Here is an 18122-nt window from a genome sequence, read left to right as displayed (position 1 = left end):
TACTGTGAAAATATAAGCAGGCCAAAAAAATAGAGTGCTGCTGAAATTTGAGCTTTTGCTGTCGAACAAAATAGATGTCCTCTTTTGAAAACGAGCTTACTTACTTTGAAAATATTATTTGTTTAGCATACACGTTGCAAAATATATTTTATTGTTGAATTGTTAGCGTCTCTCAACTTCAATCCATTGTTTCAAAATATAACTTCTAGAAGATTTTTCTGTCCCATTTAGTTGTAGTGCGACATCTTTGTCCAATTTTCGTCCATTTTTGTCCACATAAGAAAAAATTGTATTATTCAAATTAACAAAAGAGGACAATTTCAAAATTTCGGCCACTTCGATCATCTAGTGTGACACCTTCAAATTCGAATTTTAACTAGCTCAGAATTTTGACCAATTTAAGACCATTTTTGTCCACCCAAGAAAAAAAATTTGTTACATTCTAATTAACGAAGGGGGGCATTTCAAAATTTGTCCACTTCGATCACCTGTAATGCGACATCTTCAAATTTGAATTTTAACAAGCTTAAAATTTTGTTCGATTTTTGCGCATTCATGTACCACAAACAAAACGTTTTGTACCATTAAAATAAACGAGAGAGGGTCATTTAAAAAATTGGCCACTTCCATTACCTATTGAGCGACAGCTTCAAATTCGAATTTTAATTAGCTCAGAATTTCGTCCAATTTCCGTACATTTTTATACCATCAAATATTTTGTTCCTTTAAAGTTAAGAAAGGAGTGCAATTTCAAAATTTTGGCCACTTCGATCACCAGCAGTGACATCTTTAAATTAGAATTCTAACTAGCTTTGAATTTTCCCTATTTTTTGTACGACCAACATAGTTGAAATTCAAAATTGAAAATGTGTCACTACAGATGATCCAAGTGGCCAAATTTTTAAATGACTGTCTCTGGTTTATTTCAATGGTACAGAATTTATTCTTCGGGGTACAAAAATGTTCAAAAATTTGACACAATTCTGAGCTAATTAAAATTTGAATTTAAAGACCTCGCACTACAGGGGATCGAAGTGGCCGAAATTTTGAAATGGCCCTCCCTCGTTTATTAGAATGGTACGAATTTTTTTCTTGGCGTGGACAACAATGGACAAAAAATGGACAAAATTCTGAGCTAGTTAAAATTCGGGGATGTCGCACTACAGGTGATTGATGTCGCCGAAAGTTTGAAATGGTCCTTTCTCGTTTATTTGAATTATACAATTTTTTTCTTGGGTGGACAAAAATGGGACAAAATTCTGAAGTAGTTAAAATTCAAATTTGAAGATGTCACACTACAACTAAATGGAAATATTTTTTCTTTAAATATTCTTATATTGTCACAGGACCACACAATTTACGAGATGGGTGACGTGGAAATTTTATTGTAGTAGGTGATTTGACATCGTTATTTATATCTTCTTCCAAAAAGGTGACAGTCATGCATCATTACCGGGAGGATGAATCACTCACCCCTTTCTTATTCTCCTTTCACATGTCCTTGGAAGATATTCTTAACCAACAACAATGAACCATTTCAAGATCTTGAGTCTATATTAGAAACTTGAAATTCCATTTATGAGGAAAGTTGTTGGACGTTAAAAATTTTCAATTTGGTTGTTTCTTTAAATATGCATTTACAGGGTTTTCATAAAGTCTGGACGGATTTAATTTGCTTATAATTTTCATAAAAGTACTCACAATGAAATCAAATAAAGTGCAAACGGTAGCGGAAGGATTAGATTTTTAGTTGGCAACACTGTTAGATAAGCTGCAACTCTGAACACGTTGAGAAAGGGAGAGGGAGGGCAAGGCCAATTCTGGTGTGTCGAAAGTTCACCAAAGATTTCAAAAAGCCGGCACCGACTGAGAGTGCAATCCGAAAGTGGCATGCTAAGTTCTTGGAGACAGGAAGCGTCCTGGACCGTACTCGAAGTGGGAGGCCGCCAACATCGCCTGCAACAGTGAGCAGGGTAAGGGAAAGCATCATCAACAGTCCACAGAAGTCGATTCCGAGACGGTCCTACGCGAATGTGTGGACGTAAATGGCGCCCAGTTGGAGGTGTGGCGGTGAATGAACTGAGCTGGTGCAGATTACAGGTAAAAATTTAATCCTTCCGCTACCGTTTACACTTTATTTGATTTCAATATGAGCATTTTTATGAAAATTATAAGCAAATTAAATCCGTCCAGACTTTATGAAAACCCTGTATATGCATTAACGACATAAACATGCACTAACCTCCAAAATATCCACATATATGCACTATAAAACTCTGCTATTTTACTCCAAAACACCTGAAACGAATTTCTGTTTAAAGAGCATATCAATATCACATCAGGAAATAAATATGCAAAAATCCGAAGTCTAATTATAATACGTAAAAGAATAAAGAATTATAGAAGTAATGAAATAAATATTATCGTGTAAGTTATCGATTTCTAGTCGGATAAAAACTTGAATATTCGTATGGATTGCACTTTAAAGTAAATCCTCTCTATATAATTCTTACTGGAAAGGCATGTTAAACTCCAGTTACTTTATCAATATTTTAAATATATTTTTATTGTAATATTTTTACTACTCAATGTTGTATACACTTCATTTCCCAAAGCAAACTCTCCCTAATGTATGGTGGACTAGTGAATATTATCAAATAAATTATCATTTAGTTTACGTAAGAAAAGGTACTTGTGGTGTTTCAGTTTTTACGTAAAAATAAGGAAAGTGGTTAATGCGCATATCCTCAGTGAAAGAGGTTGTGAGTGCAATTCTTTGTGTTTAGATTGGAGATTAGCGACCCTTTCAGAACCAAGGCTATAGGGGACGATCTACAGCTTACTGTGTGATCCGAACCATATGAGCTTCCGCCTGGAATCGATCTACGTCTCCCTTCCGCACCAAAGGCGCGTACGCTAACCATATAGCCACGAGAAAGCTCAGTTCTCGGTGGCAGAGTAACAAACGCACTATACTGCTCCAGATACCTCTTTAAACCGCAGGTCTCATTCTATGTAGAGTCTCTGCTCACTGTTAGAGCTTAAAACAAATCGAAAATTTTTTAGGAGGGATAAGGGTGAAAACATTTCATTTACATTATGTACGTCTAGTGAACTCCCTCGTGGAGATGCGTCGTGCAACTAGATGGGACGCATGTAGCGAAGAAATTGTCTTCTTCATACCACTATAGAGGAAAATATGGAAGGACAGCGAGGAATAGGAAGAATACAAATGATCGATGATGTGAAAAATAGAATATATATATATATATATATTGGAGAGTTAAAAGGGGCAGCTGAATATCAAGAGACGTAATAGAAACATTTCCAGGCCCGAACTAGAATAATAATAATAATAATAATAATAAAAACTCATTCGTGCCAGGATCTGGCAACAGGCAAATTACTTAATAATACTAGTACATATAACAGAATACACTGTATAAAACTGTAGGTTTCATTGTATATAGCCTCGCTGCTCAGTGCTAGAGTTACACACAAATCAACCAATCACTCAATAAGTTTGAAGGAAGAATAAGACCGGAAATTTGCACTGACATTATCTACATCTAGTGAGCTTCCTTATGGCTATGTGGATAACATACGTCTCTTTAGCGCGGGAAATTTGGGTTCGATTTCCGGCGGAAGCTCATGTGGTTCGGATCCCATGTTAATCCGTAGGATCACGTTTCACATAGCGTCCCTTGCAGAAGCGGGGCTAACTCTCAACAATAAACCAACCACTGTCTGCTTCTAAATCGCTTAATCCAAACATAGAAAACTTGGTATTAAACGAAACGAGTTACGAGCTTCTGAAATTAAGTACAAGTAAATTAACACTCAAGGCCTCTGATGTAGGTTACCTGTGTTTGTCTTTTTTTGTTATTGTTTACTTACTAATAAAATTCCAGACAGAACTGAAAGAGACTGATAGTAACACAATATCTTGGAAAGGAACTTCGGTGATTAGTTAAACGGTAAGTGTAATCACCTACGGCTTGGATTTCATGAGTAAAAATACATTGTGTTTAGATTCTGTATTAAAGAATAGGTCCATGTGAACACCTTAACTGCTCACTAGCTAACGCGCGAATTTTATGCGCATGTAGGCATACGCTTGATTTCTGGTAGGAATATTTGTTTCGGATAGAAACGAGTAGTAGGTGGGGTTCTACATTGAACAGCAGTTTATTTTTTATTTTATATTATATTTGCTTCATTACAATTGCTGATCGGTGTTTCCTCAGTAGGTCTCTTTCTATTTGATACTGCCTCGACGCTGAAAAGAGACACCAACCCGAGCAATTAATAGGTTCAGGTTTGATACAGTTTCCGTGATGATTTTTTTAAGAAACTATAAGCCTTTAGAATCTGGAAGAACTTATTTACATTTTTTGTATTTTTTGTAGTCATGAAATTGAGTTTTGTCATTGATGTTTCTGTTTTCCATAAGTAAATAATATAGAGTACTTAAAATATATTTTTTGTTCTTTGAAGCGTACTCTTGGAATGTCCAATCTCTCTTGAATGTGTGAATATGTATATGTCCGACTTCTTTATTGAGCCACTGTATATGTAAAAAGTGCTTTCTCTTTATCAAAATAAATCACTCAAATAAATTCATTCATTATGATGAAATTCTCAAAATAATATGAAATTGATACGCTCTTTTACTAGCGGCTGTACATAATTTTGCGTATTTTGTTGTTAGTGTTAATTCCTCAGCCGAGAGCCCATCGTATAGCCTTTTTCCTTAAAATTATCACAGAAATTGGATGAACCTACGTGATGCTGATACAGGGAAGATTTTGTGGCAAGGAAATGAAGATCTGTAAGTAATTTCTTATTTCATTATTACAAAGATGATTTTTCAGAGTATAAAATATATTTTAGAATACGTATGTTATCTTTAGATGAAGCCATTGTATGCGTTAGACAACGACCATTATGAATTGTTTCAGTTGTGATAGAAATGGGTACAACCTTGAAAATGGACTGGTACGATACATATTTAATAATAAAATGCCAATGTTAAAAACATACGGAATAATAAAATAAAAACTTGTTAAAAGCAATACTAATAAAGAAAACTTCTAAAATCAGAGTTGGTTGAATTTACAGTTTTTTTTTCATAGAAAAACTTTTTTATGAAGGGAAAGGTCATTGAAGTGTGTTTTTTAACAGTTAGTATGAGTGTAAGCTTGTTTTCTAAAAACCAGCATTAATTAATAATATAACAAGAATTGACATGAAGAGTAATCTTTTTATTTATTTTTAGCCGATATTTCCAGTATTTCCAGCGGTACTTTTCTTCGGGGTCAAAGGTTAAGATTGTCCTGTATGTTAGTCTGTATATATTTATGTTGTAACAGTGGTGTGGAAAACTTATGTACAAACTCTATATATTATAATATTTCGCAAACCAAAAATCTCATCTATTTTATATATTTTTAGTATTTGGTCTTGTAATCTTCTGCATTGCATGTCTTCCAACATTGTACATTTAAATCCTTGTTTGTACAATGTTCCCAATTAATGTACAAATTCAACCTTAAGTTTATATATCTTAAAGAATATATAATAAAATATTTACAATCTTAATTTTTGTTTTTATTGATATAGTTTGTAATATCGTATCCCAGTCCTTCTTAAAGTTCCCTTTTTTTCTCTTCTTTTCTTTTCTTTTTTTTTTTTTTTTCCTAATATAATAAGCTTCAAATACGTTCCTTTCAATATTACTAGTGGCCCGATATATTTTTTGAAATGTACAGGATTAAGGTTGAACCAGTACATTAATTGGCAACAATGTTTAATATTGTAACGTTGCAGAAACAAGGATTTAAACTTATATAGTGTTGAAAGCAGGGTTGGCAAAAACCATGGTTTTTATTAAAAAAACAAAAAAACCGTTTTTTTTGGTTTAAACCAGGTTTTTTTAGTTTAAACCAGGTTTTTATGGTTTAAATAATTTCCTTTATATATTCATATCATATATGGACAGAAATAAGTTTGTTTCGCCTTGATGTTATTATGCAACAACCGGGTTATGCTGGAAGGGGTCACATAAGCTTAAAGCGGAATAAAAACCGCTTCTCGAGTTACATACGAGAGAAATTATCCTCCATTTGAACTCGGAACCAGGACTAATTGGCCACAAATGCTATACGTCTGCCGACTCACTCACGAAGGAATCCTGATTAAAAAAAATACGTTGTACTGATCTTTACGATCTTTACATGCTTCTTAATATAACTGTCAAGAGTCATTTCAGAAGGACAAAAAGATAAACAGTTGCACAAGTGAAACCATTACACAGAATTACATATGAACAACTTCAAAGTACTACGGAGTACAGAAGAACTAATTTAGTTCAAGTTAGTTAACAACGACTTTTATTGGTCCAAATTAAAGAAATACACCGACTTAATCTGCATATCAATAAGAAAAGTGAATAAAAATACGAATTATTTGAGTCCACTTTGACTCATTTATACATAAATAAATACCAAAGATACTTATTTCACTAAATGCCTCTCGTAGGGTCTGTATGACCCCCCCCCCCCTACACACACACACACAAAAAGTACGGCATTTTCGATGTATTTTATCAATAGTAAACACTGAAACGAAACAATATTTAGAATTTTTCTTCGATTGCAATTACATAATAACAACTACAAAAAATCACAAAATAAACATTTATAAACTTATAAAAAAAAGTTGCTTTTGTAGTATAACCTTTTTGAGTACTGAATGGGGAATTTAGGTCTGAATATAATTCGAATAATATACGGGAGTGAAACGTGATAACCCACAAATGTGTGTTCATCAAGATTTTACAAACACTTACACTTTTACGAACATTTTTTTGTTTTTTGGTTTAAACCATGGTTTAAACCACCTTGGTTTAAACCAGCCAACCCTGGTTGAAAGACATACGTATATAACCCAGAAGATTACAGGACTAGATACTGAAACAATCTAGTATAGATGCTATTTAGGGTTAGTTCACAAACTGTTATAAAGAATTCGTATACATATTTTGAACACAACTGTTTGTTACAACATAAATTATGAAGACCAACATAGAGGATAGTCTTACTTCTTAAGCCCTAGCTTCGAAGAAGAGTACTCGTGGGAAGTACTGGAAATATCTGCTAAAAATGCATGAAAAGCAATATTATTCAAGTTAGTTGTTGTATCAATGTGTGTTCCATACGGTCAATAACTAATTACAAGTGTTCTGATAATAGATACTGAAGATCAGATGTACAACAGGGGATAATTTCTAATATTATGTAATTTCGGAAATTCTAACCCAGTCCAGGTAACCCAGTCCATGAATTAATGCATAAAAATCCTTAATAAACACACCGAGAACAATTAAAAGCAGTCTTTGAAACATATATGAATACATTAATAATGTGAAAGCTTAAGGTGAGTTTAAGATCAATATTTATTATAGATAGAAGTTGGTAGCTCGTTGTTTATATTTTAGCAGTCGAATTTCCATTAAGATTAGGAATATGCAATAGTGATAATGACAGAAAGATGAATTCTAATTTGTTTAAAAAAAATACTTTTTTTTTTTTTTTTTTTTTTTTTTTTTTTTTTTTTAGCGAGACCATCTGGATTTTAAATTTTTAATCTCTATAAATAATTTTTCTTAAAATTTGTCAGGGCTTTAATTATGATTTGTTCATTTACATTGGTAGAAAATAAAAATGAACACTAGAGTGGAGCGAAGAAATCAAATTTTCGAGTATCGAATTCTAATAGGGCTCAAAACTTGCGTATCCACGTGCTAATCAATGAAAAAAAAAATCACACTTTGGAGTTCCAGTTCGCAACAAACGACCTAAAATTTAAAAATATATATATGAAAAACACCAAAATTTACCTTGACGCAAGAAATATACAATTACTTTTTTTAATTATTTCTATAGCGTATAAGTACTTTATTTTAGTTGTGTGAGGTCATGTTTGTTTATACATTTTATTTTCATAATTTTGCAGCTCTTCGCCCATTTCTCAACGTTCGCCCAAAACTCACTACGAGGAGGTGGTTACAATTCGAGTTTCACCCACACCTCACCCAACCGTCTGGGGGCACGGTGGCTCAGTGGTAGAGCGTTCGTCTCCGGGGCTTCCTTCCCTAGTTCGATCCCAGCTAGCGCCGTGTGGACTTTATGGTAGACAAACACCGTGCTCGTGTGTTTTCTCGGGGTTCTCTTGTTTCCTCCCACTTTCTTCACTCCACCAAGCCTAACCGGCATAACCGTGGACGTAAAACTCAAAGATTTCATTTCATTTTCACCCAACCATCCTACCAATTAGGGTATGTTAAATTATGTTGATTTAGTCATGGATTTAGCCTTAAAATTAATTTTTTAAACCCATATGAAAATGAAAAATCTCTACAGGCACTGGAAACGCATGTCTAGTGCATGTGTTACATTTTTCCAGGTCCTGTTTTATGCATGTTGCATGTTACGTACCTGTTTCATGAAAGAAAACAGGCGTTTCTTGATCTGTAAGTGCATGTATTGAGAGATATTTTGAGGTAAACGGACATACGCTGTACAGTGAGCTCGGTAACATCAATGTACAGTGCATGTACAGACACTGGTTTTGCCTTCAACATGTTAAAAAAGTAACAAGCACTGTACAAGTGCTCAAAAATGCGTTGAACAGTGAATTTTAATAGTTTAAATACAAGCATTTTACATGTTGCATGTACAGTGAATGTTCCTGTGAAAAATACATGCAATTCGACAGAAAAGTACACCTGTATTGACGTCTGTTTTACACTGACCATACATTGTCTGTACATAATCCTTCCTAACAGCAATGTACAGGCGATGAACAGCTGTATGTTTAACCCCTGACAGAATATTTGAACAAATATTGTAGGAATGACTTCCAGGCTCCAGAAACATTCCCTTTACAGAGACTGTTTTTAACGTTAACATGTTTGAAATGAACAGGCACTCCACATGCGTTCAAAACATGCATTTCATATTATGTGTTTGATAGCCTGTACACAGACACGTTACATGTTGCATGTACAATGAATGTATATTTGGAGAATACATGCAATTCGACAGAAAAGGTATAGCTGGATTGATGTTTGTTCTGCATTGATCATACATTGGTAGCACACAGCTCGTGCTAACAGCTATGTACAGGCGAGGTACAGCTGCATGTTTAACACCTAATAAGAAATGCCTGAACATGTGTTGTATAAACCCTTTCCAGACTCCCGAAACATTCCCGTTACATTGGATGGTCTTAACGGTAACATGTTTGAAATAAATAAGCACTGTACAGTCACTCAAACCTTGGGTCGTACACTATCTGTTTAGTAGCCTGTACACAGGCGTATTACATGTTGCAAGTACAGCGAATGTTCCTGTGAAAAATACATGCAATTCGACAGAAAAGTACATCTGGATTGATGTCTGTTTTGCATTGACTGTACAAAGCTACTGCTAACAACGATGTACAGGTGATGAACAGCTGTATGTTTAACACCTGACGGAATATTTGAACAAATGTTGTAGGAATGACTTCCAGGTGATGTACAGCTACACGGTTAACACCCAACAAGGAATAGTTGAACATGTGTTGTACAAGCAATTTCCAGACTACCGAAAGATTCCTTGCAGAGAAGTAGATTTTAATGTTAACATTGAACGTACCCGCTTCGCTTCGTCAGACCAACAATTGATGAAATACCGCGCCTCCTCCCTCCCCCTTGCCGATGGGGCTAAACTTGGATTTGAATGGCTTCTGGATTAGTACTAATCATCTCAGCGATTCCAACAACTATGTATTCGATACTTATCTTGGTCAATTTGAATATTTTATACCCCTCCCTTAATGTCGATGGGGGCTAAACTTGAATTGAATGGTGGGCCGCGGTGGCTCAGTGGTAGAGCGTTCACCTCTGGTGCTTGGGGTCCCGCGTTCGATCCCAGCCCCCGACAAGTGAACTTTGTGGTGGACAAGCACCGTGTGCATGGGTTTTCTCGGGGTTCTCCCGTTCCCCCCCCCCCACACTTTCTTCATTCCACCATTTCATTCATTACGCATCATCACCGTCTCCTTTAGCCTAACCGGCATAAACGTGGGACGTAAAACTCAAAGATTTCATTTAATTTTTGAATTGAATAACTTCGTAATTGTCATTGTTCATCTCAGCGACCCTGAAAACTATAGATTCAATACAAATATTGACTGTTTTGGGTTATTTTACAAATAACGCATTATCAATTCTCCATATAGAATATAGAAAATACCCCCTCCCCTCCCTAGAAGAGTGAATTTTCGAAAACACTAGGGGACATATCTGTTTATTTTTAATTACGAGCTAATATACCCAATTTCAGCTTAATAAGTTGAATAGTTCATGAGATACTAATAGCGGCCCATACACGTAAACACATGCCTGAAGAAACAGCCCGACTTGTATGAAAAATGATAAAACCACAGGCAAGTTGATCGTGTATGGCCTCGTTCATTCATGTTGAAAGTTTTCAAAATCTTCTGAAAACATGTTTGATGTTTTTGCCGTTCTGCATGCATGTTTACCGTGTATGGGCTCGTTCATGCAAGGTGGCTGTTTTATATTTTGGTCCGCCAATCACGACAGCGGAAGAAATTACGTGAGTCTCTCCTCCGTCGCATGCCAAGGTCGTGCAGTTGCAGAAAGAAAAAGCACGCGTTTCCTCGTCCTCCACATTTCTCAAACTACTTTCAGTATGTTGGACAGCACGTTGGTACGTGTGTGGTCAAAAAATTCTTTCAAGATGCATGATGAAAGAAACCTTTCATACATGTTGGTAATGCAAGTGCGTGCGTCTATGGCGCGCTAATCCTTCGTTAAGAAAAAAAATCACCACTGCTCCCCCGTAGGGTACATATTATAATCAAAGTGAATATTATAAATCCCCTGTATAACCCAGATTGGGCCTAACTGTATACCAAAAATTATTTCATTCGGCCTTATCGTTTGGCCATGATGAGATGACAAATATCGTAACTTTTAATTTTACTAGCTTTCGGTTAGCTGGAGGCTTCGCACACAGACAATGGCGTAGACAGGATTTCATTTCGAGAAGAGCTGGGGGTCTTCTCCTGAAAAAAAAAATCACTGAAAACGCGATTTTAGGCTTTATTTTAACAACTTTTAAAAAGTTCGGGGTGTTCAGATCCCTGGATCCTCCCTAGTACGCCACTTTCCCCAGACGCCCGTAATGGCTCGGCCTACGGCCTCGCACCTCATAAACCTGTAAATATACCGAATTTCAGTTCAAACACCAAGTGTCATGTCTCTTACCTTCCAGAATTCTGAGCTATACCGAATTTCAGTTGAAGTAAAGGGGCAAACCCACCGCTTTTGCTTGTAGCTCGGCCTACGGCCTCGCACCTCATGAACCTGCAACCATGTCGAATTTAAGTTGAAATACCAAGTTTCATGACTCTGTTCCCAGATCCCAAGGTATAAACATCTTATTTTAATAATTGTATTTCTCCACATTTTTCTTCCTGCCCTTTTCTTTCCTTCTAGGTTGCATATAGATATAAATACAGAAATTCAGATTTATTTTAAATAAGAGGTTCAAATACCAAATTTCATATTTATAACCTTCAGAGCTTCCGAAATATCGACGTCTTACTACAATAATTGCAGTCCCCACACCTTTCCCCCCACCTCTTTTCTTCCCCTTTTTACTAAAATATTTTTTAAAAACGCTGAAACATGTGTCAAATTATTTCAAATGAGAAATCCAAATACCAAATTTCAAGCCTTTAACCGTAAGGGATTCGGAGATACGGCCACCTTTTAAAAATTCTTCCCATCCCATTCTCCCTCTTCCCCGTTGAATTTCCAAAAATCCTTCCTTACTGGTAACCTACATCACATATCTTATGTACTGTCCAAATTTCAAGTTTCTAGCTTAAGTGGTTTGACCCATGCATTAATCAATCAGTTAGTCAGTCACTCTAAACTTTGTCTTTTGTATATTGTGATATGTGCATGTGTTTAAGTCATAGGAGTAACTAGAGGGGGCAATGTTGTCCCCCAGAATGCCATTACAATACTATATGATCACTGAAAAATTCTTTCATTTCTCAGAAGTAAGGGCCATGCTCCCCTCAGCTAAATATTCTAGTAATGTTAATGGCTTAAGCCTCCCCTTCGATGAGTTTCTGGCTACGCCACTGATATATAGAGCATGTTCGTGTAAAGGAAACATGGATCTTTATAGTAGCTTGTATCCCATTCTTTCTCTTTCCCGTTGAATTTCCAAAATCCATATTGGTAATATTTGCCTGCAAACTGGGGTTGCTAACTGTGAAGGCTATGTTAACTGTGAAGTACAGCCACAATACATGCACAGGTTTAATGATTGAAAATATCCTCACAAGATGTCAGCAAAAACGTGAACGGAATTACGTAATTTTCTTTCTTTAATTCTAACGGCATATAAAATAAAATGATAAAACATAAAATCATAGAAGTAAATGAACATGCAATGCACACGTATCCTGTACACGTTGCCTGTACGTACAGGTACTGTACACGTTGCCTGTTCAGTGCATGTAAAAAATTAAAAAAATAATGATAATCATGCAATGTACGTACATGTACAGTGAAACCTGTCAACTTGGCCACCTCTATAAGTTGGCCACCTGCATATCTTGGCCTAGTTTGTCTTGAACCTGCATTTTCCCATAAGACATTCGTTACTTACTACTCTATAAGTTGGCCACCTGTCTATCTTGGAAGTTGGCCACACTGAAGCAATGTTTACCCTATGATGATAATGATAAATTTACCTGCGTATCTTGGCCACGAAATATACAGTTTTGTTATTTTTCTTAACTCTTTCGAATTCCCATATGAGAGGCAGATGTTCTGTATTTGTGACTGGACACAAAAAAGCATAGATTCGCACGATTTGTTCTTGGAGGTCAATGGCCAGAACACTACCCTCATAAAAGGGTGGTGAAGGAAGATGTGAATAAGAAAAAGCACGTACAGGAATTCAGGAAATGGTTGTACGTATTTGTTTACCCTGTCTTTTGGTAAAACCATTAACTATATCGGCTCCTTTCATCAGTGGGAAGCTTTAGTAATTCCGGAAAATTCTCAAGGTTAAAGCTCAATTGTCATTTATTGGCACCTGACTGCATGTCAAAAGGTAGGGGTGGTTTTGAGATATGAATTCCCTCAAGATTTTCAAAACATCTTTTGCTCCGAGGGAAACACTTCTAGCTCATTAACAAGAGGTAGTTAACTACAATATTAGAATGTGCATATCTCACAAAAGGAATAAAGCAAATATGTCTAGAATGAACCACCATTCAGTAACAGCTGAAAAGAAGTCCTATAAATTGCATATGAATTTCTCAATTTATAACTTAGCTTTTCTTGTTTCAATCTGAATAACTCAGTGTGCTATAATATGAATTTCAATAAACTGCGTACATACGCTTCTATTTCATGGTTATTTGTGTTATTGTGTTTTCAATCCGAATAATCCAATGTACCAGACTAGTTTTCAGGAAGAGAAAGGTATGCACATATATTAAACATACTATCAAGAGCGCCGATCCTGGGATGACCGAGGGGGCCCGGGCCCCCCAAAGCTCATGCGGCCCCTATTTAATTTATGAGTATACAATATTTGGTATAATTTGTGTGCAATTTGTCTTAAAATCTTCATATATATACCTTCTTCCTCTGAATGCCCCCCCCCCCCAAAAAAAATACAGAGAAATCGGCGCTTTTTCATACTATAGTAATATTTTCTAGTACTGTATATTTTTACGATTACTCTATATACATTATTTATAAGTAGCTGTCGTGCCACTGCTTATTAAAATTTTACAATCAAGTAATACTAGAAATCCTATTCTAAAAATACACAAATCACATTTATTTTCTGTAAGTTGGCCACCTGTCTAAGTTGGTCACTTTTCGATGGAACCGATGGTGGCCAACATAGACAGGTTTCACTGCACCTGTACAAGCAATGTACATGTATCTGTACAGGCAAAGTACAAACACTTCAGTTATTGTGTTGGGTGGTCTAAATGGGTGCTGCATATCTGAAAAGCACATGTATTTCGCCTTATACATGCATTGTACATGTACTGTTTCTTTCTCTGGACATGTGCATGTATACGAATTTGTGTTTGTGATCCTGAAAACGGCATGTTCCTCACCTGTAAATAAACTGTTTCTTTCTCTGAACATATACTGTACATTGCATGTACGGGTTTCTTGTATGTGCTTGACGCCTGTTCTCTGCGTTTATACAGGCACATTAACTGGATAAGTCCAGACACTGTACAGGTGAAAAGTCGTGTTCCATTTTCAGGCACATGTTTGATATTAACTGTACAGGTGCCTGTTTTTTTCGTATGGGAAATCAAATTGTGGCATTGTGAGTCTTGAGAGCGAAATTGCTTTAATGTAGCCATCCCTGTTTTCTTATCCGCGCACTTTCCCTGCAAACTCTGTTACAAGTTTGACACATCTTTGAACTGAGTATGGCATGGAAAATTTAAGAACTCAAACCCATGACAAGATTTGCCATACATAAGTGATAAGATGTCATACAGCTCATTGTAGTCCGTGGCGTCACTAGTTACTGAAGTTCTTACAGATTTCCCCTTCAGATCTCGATTTCTTGCCTTTAGCACTCTCCTGAACCCAACTGTCGAACGTGTTGTCTCTCATCCACTGTCATAGTTAACAATATATTCTCTGGATGACAGAAGAACGAGTTTCTCTCAATCACAGGATCAATGATTCTTTTAATGTTTGGCAAATGTCTTGTTGTTTGAACTACCTTCACAATATGTTTAGGTCCATATTTCACTGACTGATATCTCTCTTTGTCGAACCAGACAGGAGAATATGTCTTTATCACGTAGTTTGCACGCACTTCGAGTTCGTTAGTAGGATTTATTTGAGAAACGTAGAGTCGTAAAACCAGGTTTGTACATGTCAGCCATCGAGAGCGACTGAGAGGTCCAGGATCTGGAGCACACTTGTCCTGTCTAAATTGCTCTGCTAGAACTTTTACGGCACTTGCAATAAATTTTGATGTCACGGATTACAGTGAGCTGATAGATTGGAGAAAATGTAAACTGTCTCCCTTTTCAGTGCTCGAAAGCTTTACAACAGAAACTTATGACATCTTATTACTTACGAATGACAAATCTGGTCATGAGTTTGACTTCTTAAATTTTCCATGCCATACTCAGGAAGTTGAAACATGTCACAGTCTGCAGGAAAAGTGTGCGGACAAGAAAACAGAAATGGCTATATTAGAGCAACTTCGCTCTCAAAACTCTCAATGCCAAAATTTGATTTTTTTAAAATCTGAATTTAAGGCTTAAGTCCTTGACTAAATCAACATAATTTAACACATCCTAATTTGTAGGATGGTTGGGTAGGGTGTGGTGGAACTCGAATTGTAATCACGTCCTCGTGGTGAGTTCTGAGCCATTCATGAAGAAGAAAGCGTTGAGAAATGGCAATGAGCGAAGAGCTGCAAAATCATTATGAAAATAAAATGTAAAAAATCATTCACATTAACGAATTTGTAACAAACATGACCTCACACAACTAAAGTAAAGTACTTATACGCTATAGAAATTAAAAAAAAAGAGTATTAACAAACATGACCTCACACAACTAAAATAAAGTACTTATGCGCTATAGAAATGAAAAAAAAAAAAAAAAAAGTAATCTGTATATTTCTTGGGTAAAGGTAAGTGTTGGTGTTCTTTTATAATTTTTTTTCAAACTTTGGGCCGTTTGCGCAAACTGAAAACCCAGTGTGATTATTTTCGTTAATTTTCCGTTGATTAACACGCGAATACGCAACTTTAGAGCCCTATTACATTTCGATATTCGAAAATCTGATTATTTTTTTTTCGCGCAAAGATGAATTTTGGTGTTCTTTCGTCATTTTCTTTTCAAACTTTAGGCCGTTTGCACGATCTGAAGATCTAAAGTGTGATTTTTTTTCGTTATTTCCCCATTGATTAATACGTGAGTACGCAACTTTTGAGCCCTATTAGAATTCGATACTCGAAAATTTTATTTTTTCGCTACACCCTAATGAACACCCAGAAGGAAGTAGCTTAGAAAGACCTGTTTGCATAGATTACTGGAAGATGGCTGTATGTTGATCATCACCACCGCGCTGTAGATTCAATAACAAGCTAGTACTGGCCGTGGAACTGCGGGTTTGTAGCAATAGTTCATGGCATGTCAAAGAACTAGTTATGTGTTTCCCTCACCATGGGTTGCATTAAATTTGTTGATTGGTTGTGAAATTTGGAGACATAGAACGGGGTATGTGAGTTTAGTTATAGTGAAATGAAGTGAATTTGGATGAGGAGTATCATGCTTCTGGGTGTAGCCAGATGGTCTTTTCGCAGGATTGCACAATGCGATGCATAAGAAGTGTCTGCTGTGCATCAACGTGGGCACCATTTCTCCGAAGACGGTACATACATACGTTAGCCCTGTTACGAACGCCAGTGGTATAAGGATGTACACTTAGATATTCAGAGCTAACATTGCGATTTGCGCGGTGACCGAACCACAGATTAAGCTGCACCTGGAGTATCTGCTGGAACAATGAGTTTATCATTTGTTGATTGAACTGTGATTACAAGTTCTGCTTCCAGACTTCCCTTGATGCCTAGCAACGTGTGTTCTACCTCCAATGATGTTACAAGCAGCTGGTAGAGAGAAGAATGTTTTCATTGCGGGAGCAAGTCCTGCTTCGATGCTAATGATAGTCGTTCGTAGGTGTGGCATCGACCAAATAAACGGCATCTTCTAGTGTATGGCAGTAGCTACCCATGTCAGCCATTATGGTGTAAAATCATACTTACTTACAATGTTAATATTACAACTTTCATGCCACAGTAAAGTTAACATATGTTACAATATACTACAGCAGGAAATAAATCAAATTCTAAGTAAATGTTATGCATAAGATGAGGCTTTTTTATAGCTGGGCTCTTAAAACGATATGTTTTTATTATTATATGTTTTCAAAAAACAAAGATTTCTGTAAAGTCCTTCAGCAAGTAACTGTAGTATTAAAAAAATAATACGAGAAAAAATTAATTTGTCTGTTACTACTATCTCTGACGCGTATAGTCCCTAGACTTTGGGATGGGTAAAGTCCATGAATGTGGGTGTTCTCGGTGTTCTCACGTTCTTCATTCCATTATCATCATCCATCTTCTTTAGCATCGGTGCATAATTGCGGGACGTTAAACTAAATAAAAGTTTCTCCTCTATTTTTAAATGAGAAACACACACACACCTCCCTCCAAAGAGTTTTAAGCTAAATTTCATAACAATTCTACCATTTGCCAGAAAAAGAAATTTGAATTTTTAAAATCAAAGAATAATGTTTATGTTTCATTATGGGAAAATAACCCTTACGCATTTGATATTAATAATACCCGACAAGTAAAAGAAAATAGGATTCATTTAAAAGCATTCATTGTTAGAATTTCAGTTGCTCATATTTATGTATATTTACGTATTTTGTGCTTAATAACGACCCCGTTTGCTCCGATAAAAATAAATAAATTTTTTGCACCTTTTGCTTCTCGTTCTTTTTCTTTCTAAGGTAGACCAATGCTAAACTTAAGCCCACAGTTGCATTCATGTTTAACTTAACAACTTCCTTTATTTTGCATAGCTTAATCCAATACATGTTCCCAAAATATAATTTTCAACCCTGGGATCATCCGAACTTAACACTTTAACGTTCTTTCGTAAATTCTTTAACATTCTTTTTCCTGCCATAAAATTATCTTACAAGAAGAAGGCAAACTTTGGTAAGTGAACGTCGGGGACATTTTTTGCGAGGTGCTAGTGCACATTTAAAGAGTTAATATTACAAACTGGGAGAGCGCAATGGGCAAAAATAACTGAGAAAACCCGTCTTAAAGTTTTCTAGTCAATGCATTATCGTACGATGCGCAAAGTTATCAAGTGACGGCGTGGCAGAGTGAGAAGAATCCCCGGTTTAAGTTCCAATGGTCCCGGGTTCGATTCCCGTTCG

General features: G+C 36.1%; 1 protein-coding gene across 1 annotated transcript in view; it reads left to right on the top strand.

Annotated features, from left to right (window-relative positions):
* The window catches only part of PrBP (Prenyl-binding protein), a 64926-nt gene that overhangs the window by 14283 nt on the left and 32521 nt on the right, over nt 1–18122 (top strand). Inside the window, exon 2 of the mRNA XM_081740159.1 lies at nt 4769–4831. Within this exon, the coding sequence (XP_081596285.1) occupies nt 4769–4831 (63 nt within the window). The remainder of the gene's footprint in view (nt 1–4768; nt 4832–18122) is intronic.

This window comes from Thermobia domestica, chromosome 15, assembly GCF_964235325.1.
Source record: "Thermobia domestica chromosome 15, izTheDome1.hap1.1, whole genome shotgun sequence".
Lineage (NCBI taxonomy): Eukaryota > Metazoa > Arthropoda > Insecta > Zygentoma > Lepismatidae > Thermobia > Thermobia domestica.
Note: the sequence above shows the minus strand (reverse complement) of the source record. Positions and strands in the feature narration are given on the sequence as shown.